Consider the following 23,324-nt stretch of genomic DNA (forward strand, 5'->3'; position numbering starts at 1 on the left):
CCGGGGAGATGGAGCTGAGGCCTGCCCACAACTCGGAAGGTCCCAATTCTGGGGGCATGCCCACATGCCGTGGCTCACTCCTGACTGCTCAGCAGTTTCAGACCAGGTGACATTGTCATGACCTTAACTCTGCACAGTTAACAGTTCATTTTTATTCTCGACTGCTGGTTCAGCTAGGCAAGACGGAGAGTTCCCTTCATGCTCTAAAACTTCCCCTTACTGCAGAAGCAGTGCATGTACAAGGTTAAAAAATGTCCTCCAAAAACATGTGACTTGGAAAGTTAATGTCTCTTATGTAGTTCTACTCTCTATTAAAATTTCCTATTAACAGGGGCTCCTGGGTGGCTCAGTGGGTTAAGCCGCTGCCTTCGGCTCAGGTCATGATCTCAGGGTCCTGGGATCGAGTCCCGCATCGGGCTCTCTGCTCAGCAGGGAGCCTGCTTCCCTCTCTCTCTCTCTGCCTGCCTCACTGCCTACTTGTGATCTCTCTCTGTCAAATAAATAAATAAAATCTTTAAAAAATAATAAAAAATAAAATAAAATTTCCTATTAACAGCCTGGTCTACGTTCTTTCAGCTTGCTTTCCTATACACATACATGTGTGAGTGCGTGTGTGTGGTGGAGGGGTGTTTTCTACAATGACATGCTGCTCTACAACTTAAGATTTTTTCCTTTAACAGCATCTTTCTGGACGCATCCTTATCACCAGCCCCAATTCTGGTTAATTCAGTGACTTAAAACCAGGGTGGGAGAAAAGGCAATGTCCTAGGGACCCAGGAGCTTGACGATCCCAGGGAAATATGGTTCAGGATTCAGTGGGGCGGGGCGGGGGGGGCGCGTGCTGCAAACCCGGATCGGCCAGGGATGAGAAAGGATCTCTCCCAGAAACAGAACCCCAGGAGGGGCTGACTCCACCCCGGCGGCTGGTACAGAACAGGCTGCGGCGTGAGTGTGACCCGGGCAGGCTGTTCTGGGAGCTGCCGGAGCCACGGGGACGCCCTGTACGTTTCTGCTGAGTTGGGTGCACAGGCCAGGTGACAGCCGGCGTCAGAGCTGGGGAGCCGGGCCCTGTGCCAGGGCTGAGGCCTGTGATCTCCAGGAGAGCAAGGACAGTTTCAAGACGAGCAGCCTCGTATGCTACACCTGCTCTCCTCCTGGGCCCCACGGATCAGCCACAGGCCCTCGGCGCTCCACTGCTGGGAGCCGGCTCACACAGACACCCCTTGGGCTGCCCATATCATGGTCAGTAACATCAACAAGGCAAAAAAAAAAAAAAAAGGAAAGGACTAGATGGAAGTGCCAGTGAGGATGCTGTGGGATCCAGGGTCAGAAGAAGCCTTCCAGAATGGGAGAGCCTGTAAGTGCCCAGCCTCCTGCTGCTCCGGGATAGACGGTGACAAGCCCTGACCTGGAGCAGGGCAGCAGGTTGTCCTGAGTTCTCTGGGGACGGGCAGTAAGACCAGGACAATCCCTCACTCATCCGAGTCATTTCCTTGCCAGTGATGTAATATCACCAGTACCTTTCCACGCCTGAATGAATGATGTGCGGCCGGCACTCAGCAGGCACCTGCCAGACGATAAATACCGGAGCATCTCCTGCTATCATTATTATGATCGGGGGAGAGCACCAGAACGGAAACGACTCCCCTGGGCAGATGGAGACCTCGGAGTAGAGCCCTTGGGGCCTCTTGCCTGGGTACAGCTGGCAACACACAAGCCCAGGACAGGTCCGAGCCCAGGAGGCGGTTTCACGCTCTCCCTGCACCAGGCGCTGGGTGGGCGGGGATCAAGCCAAAGACGGAAGAAATGCAAAAACCCAGAGCCTCTGCAGTCCCAGGGGCTCCTAGATGCCTCCATTTCTTGGCTCCTCCGAGGCTAGAAAGAGGGGATCCCAGCATTACCCGATGGGGTCCTCGGCTCCCACCTGGGGAAAGAAATGGGCCCAGGGCCTGGAACCCGGGCTCAGCTCCGTGGAAGGGAGGCTGCTCCAGACCTTCCACGTGGGACCCCGGAGCTAAGCGTTCCCCAGGAACCACAGCTTGGCGCCTCCGGGGAAGGCGTGGCGGGCGCGCAGGGACTCACCCTGGTCGATGGCGTGCTGGGGGAGCTGGGGGAGCTGGCTGTTCACCACCCCCGCGTAGGTGCGCAGGAACTCCTCCTCGCTGGCCGTCAGCTGCAAGGGTGAGAAGGCCACGGTGAAGGGCGGCCCACCTCCTCTCATCCCTGGGCCCCTGTTCCTGAGTCCCGACCCTCGGGTTCCAGAGCAAGTGCCCCCTCCCTGTTGCCGGAAGCCGGGCCCCTGGTCCCCCAGGATCAGATCTGAGACTGCGTTTCCATGCAGCACGGGGCCTGCCCAGGGAGCCCATCCCTTTCTTCCTGAACAATGAGGCCCTCTCAGGGCCCTTCCTGCCCAGCGCCCCGTGGGCAGCTCCTGGGGAGACGGGAAAAGTGTCAGGTCAGGGCCCGTAGGGGCTCACAGCACCCCCGGGGCCCCAGCTCGGCATAGGGATGGGAAGACCGCCCCAGCAGCACCCCCGGAACTGGACGGGATTGGAGCCCGACCCCAAGGCCAGCAGCCCCACTCCCAGAGCAGCGCGGTCACAGCAGGTGGCTGCCGCCCACATCAGGCACCCTCCCGAGGAGAGCTGCTCGGCACCCCGAAGGCACTCACATTTGATCCCATCTTCCTCAGCATGAGCAGCACCCGAACCTTCTGCTGAATGTACGTCTCCTCCGGGCTCTTCCCGGGCGCCCCCTCGCGGTTCATCCCCTGGCCAGCCCTGGGGGCTCCTGCAGAGCGGGGAGAGGCGCTGAAGCGGGGGTCGGAACGGGCTGCACCAGATCCAGACTGGGTGCTTGGCAGGAGCCACCGGGCAGCCCACGGGGCTTCGGGGTCTCGCTTCTGAGAGCCCAGAGCAGGTGGCGAGCTGCACGTTCCTCCCTCACCCCTGCTGGCCCCAGGCAGCCGGACCAAGTAGCTCGATCCCGGTGCAGGCGCTGGTGGCCAGCACCCTCTGCGAGGAGCTGTTGAGCCCAGGGACGCTGAGCTGAACCAGAACTTCTGGCCAGCTCGACCTTCCAGCCACCCCCTCACCAAGAAGCCTGCGATGAGCCCCAAGAGATGTGTTGAAGGAAGCCCAGTGTCCCAGGTTTTCAAGCATGCAACTTCCACAAAGAGCAAAAGCGACAGGGCCAGAGGCAGCCGGCCGGCACTTCTGGCTGGAGAAACCGTGAGATCGGGACTGAGCCCCGAACACGAAAGCAGCCCCCTCTGCGGAAGCTCCTGATGAATTCAAGAGGCTGGCGCGTGGGCTGGGCTCCAAGGAGTCCCTTGATGGGGACAGGCTGGCCAGGGCCATGGGGCACAGATACCCACCTGAGCTCATGGCCGTCACCCTCACACGCCCACCCCCGTCAGAGGGTAGCGCCTGTGGGCTGCGGCTGTGTCCAGAGACTGCAGGGCCCCAAGCTGCAGAAAGGTCCCAGGAGAGAAGTCCCAGGGTTTCCCCCCCAGGAGGAGCCGGCAGAGAGGAAGCCAGGCATGGAGGGGTTTGGGTTACACACTTGTAACCCCTGGATGAGTCAGAAATAACGCAGCAGCTGGTGGGGGCGGAGCCTCGGCAGCCCTGGTGCCAAGGGGCTGTGCTTGGAGGACCGAGGGAACCTGGCTTGCGAGCCAAGGACACTCCTCACACCGTCCATCCCTCGGGGGCCAGCAAGCCCCGGACCGGCGGGCTCTCCCAGGCTGGCCTGCTCTCTGTGCAGGGGGCAGACTCTGAGATGTGCCAGAGCCCCGGAGGTCCCCATCAGCTGCTCAGTCCCCGTAAGCTCACAGGGGCTCTGGTCCCAAAAGTCCCCACAGTGGGCTAAAAAGCTGTCAAGCTGGGGCTTCCGTAGAGCTGTAGACTTGATGTAGCTTGTCTCCTCCCAGGGCCTGCCTTTCCCCCACATCCCTTCCCTGCCACACTCCCTACGGTCTCCTCACCCGCCACCTCCTCTGGGCTCAGAAAAAAGCCTAATGAACACTGACAACCGGGAAAGAGGGGTAAGCCACCTCCAGAAGGGCGCTGGGGGGAGGCAGCCCCGCCATCCCCATCGTAGCAGACAACCCTAACTCCCTAGCACAGCTGAGTGGGAAAGCCCAGTCGTGGGACTTCACGTCTCACACGGATCCCTCCTCTCTTCTTTCCACTCTACTCCCCACACGAGGGCCCACGAGGCCTACATGGGCTGCCCAGCCTCCTGCTCCACACGCCTCCCCACGTGCCCTGCCCTACTGACCCCAGTCTATTTCTAGAACATACCAGGAAGTTCTTTCCCCAGCAGCCTTTCACTGGGTATCCCCTGAGCCCGGGCTGGCTTCTTCTCATCCTTCAACGTGCTTAAAAACTCCTTCCTGGGGAACTTTTCTGACAGCATAACTGAAGCAGGTTCTGTGTCCCCCCACCCCACCCCCACAACCCCTACACCTTCCAGGTCACAAAGCCCAGGCTCATCCCAATTTTCTGAGCGGGTCTTGCTATAGAATATTTGCTTATCATCTCTCCCCTGCCCAACTAGAGGGCCAGGCCCACCTAGCTCAGCCCATCCCCTGCAGCCCAGCACGGGGGCTGGGAGGCACTTAACAGAGACCGTCTGGCTGGCTGAGTGGAAAATGAGGATGGCCTGTGGTGTCCAAGCGTCTTCCTCACTATGATACCCACACTGACTTAGGGCCAAATGTCGCAGAATTGAAGCCTTGCCAAGTGGAGGGCCTTGGGCTACCCTACGCGTCCTATTCCCCAGAGGACTTCTGAAACACCCCACAAAGCCCTCAAACTGGGAGTCAGGGCTTCCGGGAGTAAAAATCTTCCACTCCCATCCTGTGTCCAAGGGCCAATGGTCAGCTTGCTCTCTCCTTGTGAAAGGCAGAATCGAAGACTGGTGACCTGCCACTAGGTGTCACCACACACAAAAGAACCAGAATTCCAGCAAGATTCCCCACCTACCCCCACCCCAACTTCCCAACAGGCCCATCTGGTTCAAGCCCTTATTCTGATCCTAAGTCACAAACCACACCCCAGTCCCAGGTCCCAGAGCAAGATCTATTCATCCTTCAGGGGCTGGGCCCTACTCAGATAAGGATATGTATTTGGTTTGGGGGCGCATCCCAGGACCTAGGGGTCCTGGCTTCCCTGTGGGTGGGGACCCCTTCCTCACTGTCCTTTCCTGACCAGCCGAGCTTCCTCCGACAGAGATGTTGGCTCAGAACCAGAAGTGTGTGAGCCTGACCAGACCCCGAGTGTGCGAATCACTCTACATTGTCTAGTTTTACAGAATTTTGCTCTGTGCAATAATCCTGGCACCCTATACAGATGGCAGTCATTCTATTGTCTTCCACTGGAGCCTCACTGTCCTGAGGCCCTCCCACACTCAAACTGTGATTACGAGGGTGGGGGGAGTTTACACCACCCAGCCACGGGCCTAGGGTGTCATGGGGCCTGAATGGTCTTTGGGGCCAGGTTACTCCCACTTCAGCTTCCAAGGCAGACTCGTCATTTCTAAGAATTCTGGTTTTCTAGCATTCTTTGAGCTTTACTTTGAGCTGCTTCTGCCCTGCTGCCTGACAAGTGGAAATACCCGGGGCTGAATCTGGGGCAGAATGTAGGAGCCACGAGCACACATGCCTGTCCCCACACTTCAATCCCAATAGAGGACGGCATCATGACTGGTTCACACGGTTCCATCCTAGACAGAATCTGCATCAGGAGTGTCACTGTGAAGAAAATTAATACTGAAGAGAGGAACCCATAATCAACCCAAACAACACATACGCTGCAATTGCTGATACGCTACAAGTCTGTTAAAGCGTGTTTGGGTTTGGTGCCTATCCCAGCAAACATGCTATTACATTGTCATCACCATTCTGACCGGTATCAGATCAACTTCATTTGAAAGTCCGTATTCCCCCCATAAGGGATGAAGAACTGGGTGCCTGTGACGTGTGTCTGAATTACGGAAGCCCAAACTGCGAGTAATTTGGACAGAGTAGTTGTGGAGCCCTGAGCCGTGAGCAGGCAAAGGTCACGGTGACTCTCGGTTATGGTCTCCCAGATGCTCCTGAAACATGCCAACATCTAAAAAGGTGGCGCTTCCATTCTGAGTTCTGAGAAAATGTCTCGGTGTTAACTGTCCAAGTCAGAGGCAGACCTGCTCCCTCTCCTAGCTACCACTGTGGGAGCTAACCAGGGAAAAATGGAGAGGAGCCAAAAAATGGAACACAGAAACAGGAAACATCAGCTACTCAAATGAATGGTAAGGGCAGAGGCCCATGGCTAGATGCCGCTGTAGACAGCCACGCATTATACCAAAAGCGGAGATAAGTCCAGAAACTTACACCTGACGGGGACAAATGTAATTAAGGGAAACCAAGGTACATATGTTCAGTACAGACGCACAGATACATCCCCCACCACACCCCCTACGTTCCTGTTGGTTCTGAGCCCACATCTCTGTGGGAGGAAGGCTGACTGGGATGGGGATCCCAGCCACTGGAAGGGAGCCATACAAAGTGACAAAGTGGCCCATGGCCTAGGCGGCCACACTGCGTTCCATGGGGGACACGGAGGCCACACGTGATAGCATGTTCCTGCCCTGCCCTCCAGGGACCTGGCCTCTCCCAGCACACGTGCTCTGGCCTGGAAGCAGTGGCTGTCACTTTAGAAGAGCTGTGGCACAGGAGGAACCCCAGAGCAGAACCGCCCAGCATCCCGCGCCGCCGTCAGGCCCATTCTGATAAGCAGCTTCGAACGCTGGCCTCCTCTGGACGGGCACAAGTGGCTCTGAATACAAACACAGTCACCTGTGCACGTTCTCATGCATAAACTTGAAGCTCACGCTGTTCGAATGCCCGCATTTATAAAACTGGAGCATACACTTAGACCCGGGGTGGTATTACACCTGCTCGGAAAACAGCGAGTCACCTCAGGCTGGGGCCAGACAGCACGAGCGTCCTTGACACACACAATCCCCCTCTGCCCCGTGGGTCCCAGCACTTGTCTTCTGTTCTACCCATTTTTTTTTAAAGTTGCAATATATTTTAAATGCTCACATTAACAAAGGTACGTTTACACACAGGCAAGGTAAAACAACATATAACTGTGCGATTCACAGAACTTACACAGAATATTAATTCAGAGACTGCACACATCTTAGCCTAAAAGGAATGAGCCGTGCCACGGCGCTGACGGGAAGAGCGTGCACGGCAGGGGAAACGAGCAGTAGAGCAGTATCGGTGGGAGAGGGAAGCAGCAGGAGCTCCCGGAGCCCCGCAGCCCAGACCCAACACGCACTCCCCAGCACCGCCCTGGGGCCTGCTACCAGAAGTCCTTCCCCTGGGCTCCTTACCTGCCTCCGGAAATTAACTTCAGGCAAACAGCTCCTCAACTGTGATGGGCGGGCTGTGGCCGGGGAGAAATAGGAAGGTGGGGCCCTGTGGAAACACAGAACATGGGTCATGGGAGGAGCAGGGAGGACCCTCGGGGCTGCCAGAGTCCGAGCTGGAAACCCGCCCCACGCCGATGGACCGACGACACCGGTGGGAAGCTCCTGGCAGTGGGCTCTGCCGCGGTCCAGAAATACCTGTGTGTCTGGCCGGCCCGGGGAACCTGCACCAACACCTCTGGGATCAGGTGCTGACTACAGCGCGGCCCGCCTGTCATTTCCGGCTGAAGCAGGCCACCACACCCCCTCCTGCCTCGGGTTAGTCACCGTGTCCAAAGGAGAGTGAGTCACTCAGGCAGCTGACGGGCGAGCCCCGCACCTGCACGGGAAGGCATCCTGCCCACCACGCACAGCCTGAGCCGGGCACAGGGGCCGCCGTGCTCCACCTGCTCTGTGCTCAGACGCGCGCTGCTGTTTGTCCTGTGCCTGGGAACATCCGTGGCTGGACGTGTAAACATAAGCCAACCGCCCCCATCCACATAAAACACGGCTGCGGGTCAGTGACAACCTGCCGGCCTGCCCACGTGTCTCTGGGCCCCTAACACGCCTCTCACAGGGATCAAAGAACACTGTCGCACAACTTCATTGTTGAGGTCCTGTATGGGAGCCCAGCGGAAGCGGGTAGGGGGGCACCCAGCCCCCTCCTCTGCTGTGTGCACTGACCTCGGGGCCCCTGGTTACAGGCAGACTCCCAACTCAACCATGCTGTGATGACGAGGTCTGAGGATGACACTTTGAGAAACCTGTTCTGGGGCACCTGGGTGGCTCAGTCGTTAAGCTTCTGCCTTTGGCTCAGGTCATGATCCCAGGGTCCTGGGATCGAGCCCCACATCAGGCTCCCTGCTCCGCGGAAAGCCTGTTTCTCCCTCTCCCACTCCCTCTGCTTGTGCTCCCTCTCTCGCTGTGTCTCCTTGCCAAATAAATAAATAAAATCTTAGGGGGAAAAAAAAAGAAAAAAGAAAAAGAATAAAAACCTGTTCTGCAGGAGGTGGGGGACCGAGGACAGCTAGGAAACCCCTCTTTCACTGTCTTTCGGGAAAGAAAGATGGCCACTCACAGGGTGGGGGACGTGGTTCCCAGAGAAAGTGAGATTTCAAAAGCCTGCCCTACAGGTAGATGCTGCTGGAACCCTCTGGGTCTCTGGTCTGTGTATCTCTTCAAGCAGCAATGGCTCTTGGAGGAAGGAACTGTCACTCACTCCTGCCATTCCCTCCACCCTCAGACTGCTGGAACAGCCACCCCTAGGGCAACAGGCATCTTTAGCGATCAGTTGCTCTTTTATTCCTCTAGATATCAAAGCACCGAAATACCAAGGCTCCCTGGGGAACCTTCCACCCAAGTCCCCACATTCCTTCAAAAAGAGATGAGAAGGGGCAGCCTTCTCCACTTCTGAGGGCTTTAATTTCTTCAACTACCACAACAGCCAATTAGCCTCCTACTGTCTACAGGACTCAGGTCCTTCCAAGAAGCAGAGAGGACCTTTGTATAAGTGACTCGAAGGGGAAGGCAGAGTCCGCAAATCCCTGGACAGTCCCCTGATGGGACTGTCCAGGGATTTGCGACCAGCTGTTCTATTTGCCATTTTATGATCAGGTCAATGTGCTCATTTTACAGAGGAGAAAACTGAGGCTCAAAGTCCTGGTGGCCCCCAAGCCAGTGGAAGACGGTTCTGCTTTGCTGCCCATCAGCTGTGCATCCGGGGTTGGTCACTTCATTTTGCCCTCTGTAAAAATGGAATCGTGACCCCTACCATGTCTTCCCTCACTGGATACAATGAGATCAGGGCAGGCCTCATGAGTGGAGGCCCAGAAGGCCCCATCCTTGGGTTAGAGCTCTACTATCACAGTCTTGAACCACTTAATCATTTCTGAACAAAGGGCCCTGCAAATTATAAAGCTGGTCCAGAATGAGAAAAAGAATGCCAAGGGGCCTCTCAAACTGCCACGGGCCCTGGAACCTGAAGTAGATGCGATACAGATTCAAGAAGGATTTCCTAAAACCTTTCTCGGGATACACAACCCCGTGTCAGGCTCAGGGAACAGGAGATGCCAACGTGGGGCTGGGACACGGAGCCTGCCTTCCGGGAAGTGCCCAAGTGGCTGAGGAGACCACAGTACACAAAGCAAACGCAAAACAGCACAAATAGTACCTAAGGACGAGCCAAAGAGATAGGTCGGGCTAAGACAAGAACGCCGCCAGGGTCAGATGCACGCACTGCACCGTGCCCAGCCCCTTCCCCAGAGCAGCTCAGCAGCAGCGGGACAGACCGGGGCTTGGGCCCAGCGCAGTAAGTGACAGAAGATGGAATGGGCAAGGCTCTGCGAGCACACAGAGGAAGAGCTTGGGAGAGAGGAAGCCGGAGGGAGGTCTTGAAGGATGAGCAGGAGTTTGCTGGCAGAAGGGAAGGAGAGGCACAGGGACGTTCTCTGAACAATTACTGAGCATCTACTACATGCCAGGCCCTGTGGTAGACATCGAGGACACGCAGCTGGGCAGAGCAGCCGTGGTCTGCCTGAGATGAGGGCTCCCGGAGTCACGGCCAGGTACGCGCACCCACAGACATGGGGACAGATGACACGAAGGGTAAGTGCAAGGTGCCCTGAGGACCCGCAGCGGGGTGCCTGACCCGGCTCTGAGGCGATGTGTCCAGAGAAGATTTAGACTTTGGAGATCCTGGAGGAGGAAGGAGGGGTCGCGTGAGAGGTGTCGACGTGAGCTGGTCTGGACCCCAGGGGTCTCTGAGAGGGGTGAGCAGAGGCACCGAAGCAGGGGTGCGTACACAAGGTCTGAGCTTCTCAAGACCACCACGCTCTCCAAGGGGCAGAGCTGGGGGGGGAGGCCCCACCGGACCCGGAGGGAGGTGGGGCCGAGGACAGGCTGAAGAGCTAGGACTGGACTCCATGGGCCACGGAGAAGCCCCAGGGGCTGGCAAGTAGAGCAGGACTGCCCTTCACATAGAGTTGCTCCCACAGTGGACGTCGTCAAAGCGTTCTGGAGACGGTCAGAATGTGGTCAGCCGGGTCTGGGAGACCCTGCCCTGACAGGGCGGTGAGGACAGAGCAACTGCCGTGAAGGCGAAGCTCTGGCCTCCTGGTGGCCCCATTACCAGCCAGGTGGCCCTGGGGACGTCACCGACCAACAAGCACAGGCGTAGCCTGGCCTGACCTGGGTGTTGGCAGGAGCGCCCTGGCTCAGAGGTGGCAGAGGACTGAGAGCAGAAGCAGCGGGAGGCCGTGGTGGGAATTCAGGCAAAAGGAGCAGACGGGACATCAGGAGGGTCAGCTGGCACGGCACACAGGTGCATGGGACGGGGACGCCCGGGTGTGGGGGTTAAGCACCGGAAGGCAGCACTCCTGTCAACCACGATGGGAGAGACGCAGGAGGAACAGTTTTGGAAAAGGACCAAGGGTTGAATTTCAGAAAGCTTAGAGCCTTCCCATCAGTAAGCCTCAGTTTCCTTATCTGTAGAATGGGGCTGATAATGGCCCCTTCCTATCAGGGTTGAGAAAATGAGAGAACAGAGAGAGAGAGCAGTGGGCACAGTTAGTAACTGGCATACAGCAAAGGCTCAATAAGCACGAGTTGCTCCAAGATAAGATCACACGGTGATAAGAGATGATGTGAGTAAGTGATATTTTGGTTATAGGATGGGGGTGGGGTGGGAATAAGACTAAACAGTAAACTCAAGGGCTTAAAACACCCAGCTTCCTTTTCTGCCTCTTCCCTCCCAGTTCACCCATCGGCCCCCAACTAGCTCAAAGGAACTGATAAGGGGTGAAGAGCTACGGGGTCGGGGGAAGGGCAGGACCGCACCTCCATGTTTCACCCGCCGCCCTGAATCCCTGGGGGTGCCTTAAAGCAGTTTCCCAACCTGGGCACCACGGGGATTTTGGAATATTGTAGGCTAATGAGCAGCGTCCCTGGGCTGTAGCCAGTAGGTGCCAGCAGCAGCTCCTCCTGGGCTGGGACAACCAAAAATGTCACCAGACATTGCCGTGTGTTCTCTGGGAGGCAAAATCAGCCTGGGTTGAGAACTCCTCTAAAGAAATAGTTGATATATACTCTAAACTGTTGGCCAAGCGCCGTGCTCACCCCCTCACGTACAGGAATCACTGAGGCTTCAGAACAAAGGTCCTTCTAAGATTTAACAAATGAGGACATGTTGATGCAGAGGTCGCCCAGTGACCCCTCAGCCAGTCCGTCCAACTCCGCACCCAGGTAGGATTCGAACCCAGATCGTCCAGTTCTGAACTACTGTGGGACACTGCTGTCCCAGGGAGCATGTAAATGGGTAGAAAGCGCTCAGGGCCAAGGAGAGGGAGGCGGGACCGAGCCCAGGCTGCAGCTCCAACCATCAGCGACATCAAAACTGGGGCACTGGGGAGAATTTCCACAAGCTCTGCTCTCAGTAATTAAGCTGCAACCTCCTGCACTCTGGGGCCCCATGAGCAACTGCCTTAATTAATAAATTCCACACTGCAGCCTCCTCCATTGAGAGCCAGGCTCCGCGTTCTCGAGGCGCGGTCCACCAGCATGAGCAAAACAGGTCTAATGGCAGCTCTGGCGAGTCAGGGAGCCTGCAGGACGCAGCAAGCATTCCCCCGGGATGAGCTTGGGGTAAGGAGTTCCTCCTGCGGTGGCCAACCCAAGTTCAACCCTGGTCCGAACCTCCTTCCTGCTCTGGGAAGCCAGGCAGAACAACAGTGATAATTACTGCTGTTGCTGGAGCCTTCTCCAAGGGCCAGGCACACGCCAGTCACATTCATTACAGGGCCTTGTTCAATTTTAGTCCTGCAACAAGCCTGCAAGGTAAGAATTATTCCCATTCGACAGACAACTGTGACTCAGGGATAGTAAGTGACCTGCCCAAGGCCACGGAGCTGAGAAGTGACACGGCCTGCATCCTATCAAGCCCCTCCTGGCTCAGGAGTTGGGAGAAGCCTCAGCCATTTTAACTGAAATTAAAATGAAAATCCACTTTACTTGGGGCGCCTGGGTGGCTCAGTGGGTTAAAGCCTCTGCCTTCGGCTCGGGTCATGATCCCAGGGTCCTGGGATCGGGCCCTGCATCGGGCTCTCTGCTCAGCGGGGAGCCTGCTTCCTTCTCTCTCTCTGCCTGCCTCTCTGCCTACTTGTGATCTCGGTCTGTCAAATAAATAAATAAAATCTTAAAAAAAAAAAATCCACTTTACAGGGGAAAAAAAAAAAAAAGGCCAGAGCCCCAAACTCCTGCCAGTCAGAAAAGAAGATAATGAGCCTAAGGCAGCTAAACACAGTGAATGGTCCTTGATGGGATTGGGGGGGCGGTGCGGAAGAGAGAGGGGGAGGGAGCCATAAAGGCCATTACTGGGCAATAAGAGAAGCTTTACTAGGGAGTACTGATTAGATAATGGTATTGTATCAATGCTGTGTGTCCTGCTGAATGGGATTTTATCCCGGGTGCTCTGGAAAATACCCTGGGCCTTAAGCGGGACAGGCTGGAGTACTAAGGGTAAAACATCCCAGTGCTTGCAGCTTACTCTCAAACGGTTCAGGGGGAAAAAAGGTGTGTGTGCCTAAGTCTGTGTGAGCGTGCACAGGGAGTGTGTGAGCAGCTATGGCAAAAGGTTAACGCTGCTGACACTAGGTAAAGGGCATAGTTCACTATTTCAACTTCTCTGCAGATCTGAAAATGAAAAGTCAGAAAAACACTGAAAAGCCAGGGGAAAGGGCCCGCCCTTGCTCCTCAGGGACCCCCCCCACAGGACCTGCGGGGAGCTGTGCACAGCCCGACCTAAAAGCCCCACTGTTGGGGAGCATCTCTGCGGCTTGAACACGGATGAGCCCCGCTCCTCTCTGGCTGCAGGGCTGTGGGCTCAGGAGTGAGTGCAAACTCCTGGGGTCCAAAGTCACCTCCCAAACACCTCCCACGTCAGAGCTGCAACCCTCCCATCACAGCAAGGGCAACGAAGCTGTCACATCAGCCCTTGGGTGAAGGTTCCCGCCGCATGAAAATCAAATCCCCAGGACCAGATTCCAAACAAGCCAACAGCAAGTAGAGCACGGCAGCCCTGCCCTGCTGTCCTGTCCTGCCCTGCTGTCCCGATGACAACCGTGGGGAAGGCAGCCACACAGAAGGGCGAGGTTACGCTGGGAAGGGGGCGCCTGGAAGCATCAGGAGGGCCTCCAGGATAAGACTCCCCTTCAGAGCAAAGCCCTCAGGCACAAGGCATCTAAAGGAACATCTGAGGGCGCCTTGCATGTCACATAAACCAAAGGACTCTAGGGGGCGCCTGGGTGGCTTAGCCTGTTAAGCCTCTGTCTCCTGATTTCCCACTCAGGTCAGGATCTCAGGGTCCAGGGATGGAGCCCCGCGTTGGGCTCTGCACTCAGCGGGGAGTCTGCCGGAGAGTCTCTCTCCCTCTCCCTCTGCTGCTCCCCTACTCTCTCCCCCAAATAAATTTTCAGCAACAAAAAAGGGTTGCAAGACAGGCACAGACCTGCCCAGAGAGGGCTCCCTAGGACCTGCATGCTGGAAAGGAGGCGAGAAGGGGCTCCCCCACACCCTGGCCTGGGCAGAGCCAGGTGGCCGGATCCCTGCTGTCCACCACATCCCTGAGTGGTGGGGGTGCTCAGTCGGGGGCATGTTTTGATGTCGGAAGTTTCTGGTCGTTGTAACAGGGAGGATGCTAGTAGGAAGGGGCCAGGGATGTTGCTGAACCCCCTAGGATGCCTGTGGCAACCCGGGCCTCCACCACCCTTCAGGGGCCGCCTGAGAGGTACCAGCTGCACGGGGCTCCTTCAACGCCTCTGGGCCTTAGCAGCTGCGGGTCTCTTGGCCTAGAATGCCCTTTCCTACTTACTGTTCTCTGCTCTGTACCACCTTCCTTGGGCTGCCCTGAGCCCTGGGTTCCCACCTGTGCAAATTTCCCGTCTCAAGGTGCCGGCTGACAGCGGCACACCCCACCCCAACCCCCCGGGCCAGGGGTGTCTGCACATCTCCTCCCACCTCCAAGCTGGAAGCTGTCTGCGGCCAGGCCCCAGGCAGCCTTATTCTCAGAGACATTAAAATGAACCCACACTGGGGCACCTGGATGGCTCAGTGGGTTAAAGTCTCTGCCTTCAGCTCAGGTCATGATCCCAGGGTCCTGGGATGGAGCCCCGCATCATCGATGGCATCATCGCATCATCAGGCTTTCTGCTCGGCAGGGAGCCTGCTTCCCCACCTCTCTCTGCCTGCCTCTCTGCCTGTCAAATAAATAAATAAATAAATCTTAAAAAAAAAAAAAAAAAGAACCACACATCTCATTAAATGTAATTCCTCCCTAACTCATAGAGGAAACTAATACACTGGATGGTGGGGGGGGCGGCGGACAGGGCCGCCAGTCACATCTGGGGCTCTGGTATGTGAATGAACAGATTCGGGGAGCCTGTTAGAGTCACTTGGGAACCACAAAGGAGCCCCTGCCTCAGTGGTGTCACACAGAGAATCTGAGACATCAAGGAGTGGAAGGGGCCTGTCTCCACAGACTATGGAATGTCGCTGAGGCTGCGTTGATATGAGGCATCTGTTTAGAACTTCCGGCTTAAAAAATTGTTTTCCTATGATTTTGGCAAAAAAAAAAAAAAAGGTGCTCAGATATTGCTCTCTTCATGTCCTGATTTAGGTGAGACCTCCCCTCCCCTCCCCCCCACCCCTCCCCACCCCCGGCCCTTTTCACAGCTAAGAGGCAGTACCTGGCAGGCCTGCCCTGCAGCCTCTAGCCGCCACCGCTGCCGTCCAGCTGAGAACAATGCAAACAGGAAGGGGACAGGGAGCAGGAGGAAGTCTCCTCAGCTGCACAGGGACACTCACGATCCCGGCTCGGTTGCGAGGCTGACGGAGGGACACGCAGGTGGTGGTGGTGTTCTCCCCACACAATAGGGGAATGAGGACAGAAGGAAAAAGGCTTCTTTTGACCTAATTTTAAAAGATTCTTTTTTCTTCCCAGAGAACAGCTGGAGCCCTGAGACCTGGCCCAGCCAGAGCCCGAGACCCGAAGTCAGGAACCAGCGCTCCTACAAAACCCGGTTCCAGATCTTCCTGGGACTCAGTCTGATTCGTGACCCTCGGCCGCTGGCAGGTTCCAGCGAGTGGGTAATGCAGACTTCAGAGCGCTTGTCTATTTATAAGTGAACGGAGGAGCTAGAAGCTTCGGCTCTCGAATGGGGGAGCAAGCGCACTCTGTCCCCAGTCCATCCCAGGCTGCATGACCCTGACCACGGGCTGAGCACCTGGCGGTGTCCAGAGCCACCGCGTGCAAGCTGGTGACAGAAGGACCCCTTTTCTCCTCCTGTGACCTAGATACGACACCTGGGATGCCCCCCCACTTGCTGGTGCCCCTGCTCCCCTCCACCAAGGGAAAACTCACTTCGCATTGCTGGGCAGTCTTCTGAGGGAGAGAGCGGAGGCCCACTGCGGGCCTAGTGGGAAGGAGCCTGGCCAGGAGGTTTCACAGACCTTGTGTCACCTCCAGAGAAGGAGGCCAGAGTGGAAATCTCAGCCCATGAAGTCCTGTCAACCCCACTGGCCGCAGCTACGTCCATTTCTGCAGGGTCACCATTTAACATTTTTTAATTAAACTGGGAAATTTAAAAGATTTTTTTTTTTAAAGAGGAAGGGGAAAGACGCCCAGTGCTATTTCTTTATCAGCAGCTGCATGAGGTCCCTTCCCTCAGAAACCTATGGACGTGTTCACGCCACCCTCGTGACGGCAGGGACAAGCCTCATTCTCACAGGCAGGCCCAAGCATGGCCCTGGCCCTCCCCTCCCCTCCCCCGCACTGGCCTCTCCAGCTCTTCTCCCTGTGCCTCAGCTCTCCCTCCATCCCTTCCCTCCATTAAAGTCTCTTATAATTGGTTCAAATAAAGAAGCGTCCTGAATGGGTTCACTGCATCCCCTCAGAATCCCAGGGCCAGGAAGGCCTCCAACTTCCTGTTGCGAGAATTAGGTCATTAAATCAATGGGGTCGCCTGCCGGGCGAGGGCTCGGTCCCCTGGTTGTGTCCCCAGAGGCAGCAGGCTGGCCGCCTCCTGGCCTCCAGAGCCAGCAGGCCCTCACTGACCCAGCTCTGGGGAGGACGATCTTTAGGATCCGGCTGGGAGGCTCAGTCAGAAGTAGGGTCTCCCGGGCGAATATTCTTCCCATAGACTCTTAAGAAAATAAGTTGTAAGGGGGCGCCTGGGTGGCTCAGTGGGTGAAGCATCTGCCTTCAGCTTAGGTCATGATCTCAGAGTCCTGGGATCGAGCCCCACATGGGGCTCCCTGCTCAGGGGGGAGCCTGCTTCTCCCTCTCCCCTCCGTGTGCTTGCTCTCTCTCTCTGTCTTTCCCCTCTCTCGAAAATAAATAAACTTTAAAATCTTAAAAAAAACAAACAAACAAGAAGCTCTAGGATCACTGCCTTCTCTTTCCTGTAAGCTTTCAACATACAGGTACGTGTTAATTTGCATAAGACATAGGTATGTTTGTTCACCTCAAAACCATACTCACGCCATTCCCCATTCGCTACAATCTGCAAGGATCCATTCTACCCACTTGCTCCATAAACCACACTGTTTGTTTGGATAACTGCTTCTGCTCTAGGACACAGGCAGTGACCTCCCCCCTCCTTTCCCTCCAGCTACCTCTGAACAAAAAAATAATCCAAGGAAGGAGGAAACCTCCCCCTAAGAGGCTGCAAAGACCCAGTTTCCTCCCTCTCTAAATGTTTAACAAGCTGATAATCAAAACCAAAAATGTTTTAAACAAAGACAACTCCAGAATCCACGTGTTTATTCTATTAGCTGGGGGGGGGGGGGTTGGTAATATGAAGATGAATACACCCCGGGGGGCCGCAAAACTCACGCCTGCGGGCAAACGGGGGGGGGGGGGGAGGGGGGGGGGGGGGCGGGGAAACCCCGGGGCTGGCGGGGGGGGGGGGCACGGGGGGAAGCTGCACCTAACACAGCAGAAATCTGGCCATGGTCACCTAGCTCCGGGACACCACAGAGACACTCAGAACAGTGGACCGAAATGGACTGGAGGCTGCCAGGGGCCCATGTGAAGCCTGAGAAAGAAACCGTCCCATTCTCAATGGGTGTAGGCACCAACACCCAGACCAGGCACACCCAGATAATCCAGTTCAGCAGCCAAATCCCCATCATCCATTTGTAATGACATCCTTCATTCCCAAAGCCACGAAACCATTAGTCACCAAGCCTCGGGAGGGGAGCAGAAGCTCCAGCAAAACTGGCTTGTTACCACTCCCCTGGCAAAAAAAAAAGCTCCTGGTTTTACAAGCCAGTTACCCACCCAAGACAGTCCCATTTCATAAAATGAGACGCAGGAGTCTTTTACCAGCCCGTGTCCACGTAATGCAAGTGGAGCCTGACCTCCTGCAAAAACTCTCAGAAAAAGCTTCGATCAAGGTTCGCGGAGAGAGAGGCTAATGGCACTATACACTAGTGTGATGGTGTTCTCGACACCGCGGCTGTCAGTCTCAGAGAACTAAACTTCCTTGGAAATTTACTTGGAGCACATAATACAGTGTGGGAACAAAACAAGGATACCAGCACCAATGTGCACCAGTCCTTAAATGCTTCTAGAAAAGCCATGTACGTCTGTCGGAAAGAGACTAGGTCATAAAAATGTCCAACTCCAAAAAAGAATAACTCACCCAAAGAAGAGGTTCTAAGAGAAAGGGAAAGAGACCACTGAGCGTGCTGGAAGGGAAGGAGAAAGCCAGAAACCCAGGATGGTAACCCAGGATGCCAAGGGAAAGCCAGGCAAAGCCAGTGGAACCAGACCAAAATAGACTTCAGATGGAACAAAGTTGTTTTTTTTTTCTCCTCACCTTTTTATTGTGACAAATGTCAAAGCCATGGAAAAGCTGAAAGATTGGTACAGGGAACACCCCAATACCTGCCCCGACAGTCACCGCTTGCTAACATTTTGCCACGTTTGTCTCCTGTCTCTCCATGTTGTGGGCATATGGGGGTGTGCAGCCTGCTCTTCTTCCAGAGCTATTTGAAAGTAAGCTGTGGACATCACAATCCTTCGCTAAATGTCTCATCACTGTCTCCTAAGGCCATCCTCCCACATACAACTGGGACATTACTTGTACCCCCAAGTAGTTTGATATTGACCCAGAAGTATTCTGTGATGTATACCCATGTCCCAGTTTCCCAGTTCCCCCTCTGCGGCCATCACTGGTTTTTGTTGTTGTTATTGTTGTTTTTAAGATTTTATTTTTAAGTCATCCCGACACCCAACGTGCAGCTTGAACTCATGACCGTGAGACCCTGGCCGTCACTGGTTTCCAACCCAGGATCCAATGGAGGATATCAAGTGCATTCGGTCCCCATACTCTTTCCCGTCCCTTAGCCTGGAATGGTTCACCAGCTTTTTGTTGTCTATCGACATGAGCAATTTTGAGTCCAGGAACACTGTCTCTAGGACATCCCACAATCGGGATTTGCTTAACTGCTCCCTAGAATTAGAATAAGGCTAACTGTGGGGCACCTGGGTGGCTCCGTCGGTTAAGCGTCTGCCTTCAGCTCACCTCATGATCCCGGGGTCTTGGGACTGAGCCCCACATCTGCCTCCCTGCTCAGCGAGGAGCCTGCTTCTCCCTCTCCTGCCTCCCTGCTTGTGCTCTTTGTCATATAAAATTTTTAAATCTTCAAAAAAATAAAATAAAGTACCCCCAATCAAAAGAATCCCATGGAACCATTAAAATGAGTAAAATAGTTCTAAGTGACCTGAGATAGAACTTAACCTCTCCATGCCTCAGTTTACTTGTCTGCAAACTGTGGACAATAACAGTACTTAGTTCCCAGGATTTCTGGGAGGAGTACACAAGTAATTAAGTAAACCACTTTTTTTTTTTTTTTAAAGATTTTATTTATTTATTTGTCAGAGAAAGAGAGAGAGAGAGATCACAAGTAGGCCGAGAGGCAGGCAGAGGCAGAGGGAGAAGCAGGTTCCCTGCCGAGCAAGGAGCCCCATGTGGGACTCGATCCCAGGAAGCTGGGATCATGACCCGAGCCGAAGGCAGCCGCTTAACCAACTGAGCCACCCAGGCGTCCCAGTAAACCACTTTTTTAACAATAGCCAGCACACAGGGGGCATCTAGCATGTGACTCCTGATCTCAGGGTTATGAGTTCAAGCCCCACACAGGGTGTGGAGCCTATTTAAAAAAATAAAAATAAAAAAAAGCAACACTACCCAGCACACAGGAAGTGCTCGAGAGGTATTAGCTGAATAATGACAACGACGACGGTGTTGGTAGAGAATGAATTCTGGTATTTACGGTGAGATGAAAAAAAACAGATGCAGAACCCCACTTACGATGCGTGGAAACAAACAGTGTGTGTCAGGCATGAGTGTGCGATCACACGTGTTCGTGATGCGTGTGCACACGTGTAGAACGTCTCTGGTTCAGATGCACAGGACACGGGCTGACAGCGGTCTCTCCTGGGGCTGGGAAGCCAGGAAGGAAGGCAGTATAGCCTCTTGAATTCTATACTGTGCTTCGATGACCCAGGCCCAAAGAAATGAATGCTACTTTCTAAAGGAAGGGGAATGGGGTCAGAAGACAAGAGAGAGAGAGAGCTCTTCCCCTGGGTGGTCCTGCTGGTCCAGGAAGTGCTCGGTGGGGAGCATTCAGGCTCCTCCGTCAGGGCTCTCGGGCCTAACAACCCTCTTCTCTCCCCTAGAGACAGAAGGTGCACAGCCGACACGGGCAGCAAATGCGAGGTGACGGCACATGCAGCCTCTCAGGTGGAGAGGCAGCTTCCCCCTCGGGGCTGCAGAAGATCTACTCATCCAGCCGACCCCGCTCCTGCTGGACGTGTAGGCCCCACCACGTCCTCTACTCGTCGTGCCGACTCCGCTCCAGAAGGCTGCGCCGTGCAGCAAAGCAGAGCCAGGGCCCTGGAGAGACACCCCACAGCCGACCTGCTGGCTTGTAGGCCACCACGTCCTCCTAAAAATCACTGGCACCCCATCTTCCTGCAAAGCCAGCGATCGGCTGGAGGAATGCCACGTGCCTTGAGAGGCCACCAGGCAGTGGCAACAGCGGGATAGACAGAGGGTCGGGGGGGTAAGGGGGATGACACACTGCCTCAGTTGGGAAGCGCAACACATGGTCAGCAATGGCCCTCACGCAGGTCTGAGATCATGGCTTACCCGAGCTAACCCTACCACCTTTGTAAATATGACTGGATCATTCGGGGGCTCAGAACCACTTTACCCACCAAAACCCCCCAAATCATCTTTGCAGTATTCACATCGTCATGGCTATAAATCAGCCTTCTTCCAACCCCCCACCCCCAGGGAAGAAACAAAATCACAAAGAGCAAAAATCATTCAAATGTTCTCTACCTGAACAGAATAGAAGGAAACTGGAAGGTCCAAAACATTTCAGTTCATATTCCTGCAGCAGAAGAACATTCTGTGAGAGATGAGGGTCAGGAGGGGACTGTGGGGAGCCAGGGCTGACTGGAGCAGGGGGTTGTGAGCCATGGTCTCGGGGCAGGGGGGCTGCTGTCAAGGCTAACCCATGGCCTTGGAAACGGGGTCTCCGGTTTGCCTGGTGATCTAGCAGGAAGAACAAGGGTAGGGCCTACGTCAGGAAAGGTGTTTGAACCCACAGGGATCCTGACCCCCACAGAAAGCTTCACTTGCAGAATCCAGGCCTGCGAGATGACGAGGCAGTAACTTCATCTGTCTTGGAGCTGTTATTCAGCTCAGGGGCACGGACCGCAGGATTCCAGCAGCAGGAAACATGTGGGTGGGATACTCAGGAGATACTCGGGCCTGAGAAAACCTTAATTGGAGCTGGTCTCCGAAAGCCTCCCACCCGGCTCCCCACGTGGCAGAGGACATGGAAGTGGGTCACATTCTCCTAACTGAACCAGCGCCACTGTGGGCTCCAACCACACTTAAAGTAAGTCGGGGACACTGAGTGACCTGGCCTTCTTGCCGGGCCGGCCGTTTCCTCCTGATCGGGCGGAGAATGGTGATCGGCCCTGGACTGAAAGGGTGGCTAATGAGCACCAGGAAGGCAGTGACATGTCAGGGGCTGGGTGAAAGTGACATCACCCAGGAGCATGCTGTCCCGGGTCTTCCTCCCACTTTGAATATGGGCAGTTGCCTCTGCCAGCCCTTTGCCCTCTCCACCCAGCCCTGCTGGAGGGACAGAGGAAGAACACTGTGTGCTTTCCCATGACCTGCGGGGCCTCCCTGACCTTGCTCTTTGAAGGGATCCTGAGGCCTGATGCAGGGAAGACTTGGGGAAGAAATAACCCTCCCACCCCACTGTGTACAAATCGACCCCACATAGGTGTCTACGGGCACCAGTTCGGGAGCCCCGTGGGCCTGCCAGAGAGCACCAAGCAGCTCACCCCAGAGCCCACCTGCTGCCATATGCCTGCTTTCCAGAAGGAGACCGGACAGGCAGGAGAGACCAGGTCTAGTGGTCATTTCTAAAGAAAGGCACCAGATTGGTGGCATAAATTAAAAAAAAAAAAAAAAATGGGAGGAGCCCATGATCATTCCTTCCTGACTTGAACTCAAGTAACAAAGAGTTGAGGCTTTAAGTGGAAATGAGCTCTTACTGCCCACACCAAGTACAGCTTTTGTTATGTATGACATAGAAGGGCTCTAATCTATTAACTCCTCCCCTGCCCTTCTGGGAAGCCAAACACACTCTTCTATACCTTAATGCCCACCTAGAGTAGGTACCCAGGGGAGCCAATGTGTACACCCGGAAATTATATTCTGACTCCTGAGAGTTCAAAACACTTACCAACACATTCTTTCTTTAGTCCCATGACTCCATCTAGATAATAGGCCTCTTGACCTTAGACTGTAAGATTTGCATGGGGAAGAACTATTTTAACCCTGCTCATCACAATATTTCCAGTGCCTACCATGGAGTCCAGGCTGTAATAAAGTTCTGTAAATATTTATTAATTGAATCAGTGAATCATTAAAAGGAAGGAGGGTGGGAAGGAAGGACGAATGAAAGATGGCCATCACTTCTTGGTATCTCTGTATTCTTGGCTTATCTTATAAAGACATCATAGCCAGTATTAGAAACCAAGCCCTTTATCCCCCTTCTCTGTCTTGCCATCACCGTCCTCGATCATGTTATGAGGCATACAGACCTGCTTACAGAAGCTTATACACTACAACACAACCAGGAAAAATGGAGAAACAGTCTTGACCCTCAATCCTTAAGAAACATCAGAAGGAGGAAAACAATGTTTTGGTGCAGCCGTGTCCACCACGCAAGGACACCTCTCCCTCTTGGGACTGTTGTCTTTCCCTTTTAACAAGGCTTCGTGGAGGATCAGGGCATAATGGGTCTTTAATAACCGAGTGTAACAGCAATTGGTGCCCAGCGCCCTTTCATAAAAGAAGTTCAAAAGCACTTTGGCTCAAACATCACAATGCCCCTGGGAGCTATGAAGGTACAAGTATCATTATCCCCATTTACAGTTGGGGAAAGTAAGGTAAAGGGAGGTTAATTAGCATGCCCAAGGCCAGCTGAGACAGGGAAAGGGTGCAGGATTTGCAGCTAAGTCTGGCCGCCCTAACAGTGTCACCCACGCCAGGCTCAAGAGAGATTTTTCTCTTCTCTACTGTTCCTGCTGAGAAGCAGTATCTAACATGGGGCTCCGAGCTCATGACCAGGAGACACACTGCCCGGGTTTGAATCCTGACTCTGTTCCTGACTAGCTTGATCTCTAACCAATTACTTAGTCTTTGCAGGCTTCAGCGTCTGAATGTGCAAATTAGCACTAATGGTGCGGATCTCTGAAATCGGGGTGAGGGTTG

General features: G+C 54.8%; 1 protein-coding gene across 3 annotated transcripts in view; it reads right to left on the reverse strand.

The window, feature by feature from the left end:
* CTNNBIP1 (catenin beta interacting protein 1) overlaps positions 1 to 23,324 on the reverse strand; it is a 45,710-nt gene that overhangs the window by 17,187 nt on the left and 5,199 nt on the right. The window contains exons 1-4 of one of the 3 annotated variants that reach the window (XM_032863352.1): positions 20,865 to 20,883; positions 7,387 to 7,471; positions 2,672 to 2,790; positions 2,083 to 2,173 (exon numbers count right to left, since the gene is read on the reverse strand). In XM_032863352.1, the coding sequence (XP_032719243.1) occupies positions 2,083 to 2,173; positions 2,672 to 2,767 (187 nt within the window). In that variant the 5' untranslated portion in view covers positions 2,768 to 2,790; positions 7,387 to 7,471; positions 20,865 to 20,883. Of the gene's footprint in view, positions 1 to 2,082; positions 2,174 to 2,671; positions 2,791 to 3,376; positions 3,502 to 7,386; positions 7,472 to 20,864; positions 20,884 to 23,324 lie in introns of those variants that run through there. The other 2 variants (XM_032863351.1, XM_032863350.1) reach the window with 2 other exon arrangements.

This window comes from Lontra canadensis, unplaced genomic scaffold (assembly GCF_010015895.1).
Source record: "Lontra canadensis isolate GAN:19392208 unplaced genomic scaffold, GSC_riverotter_1.0 scaffold25, whole genome shotgun sequence".
Classification (NCBI taxonomy): Eukaryota; Metazoa; Chordata; class Mammalia; order Carnivora; family Mustelidae; genus Lontra; species Lontra canadensis.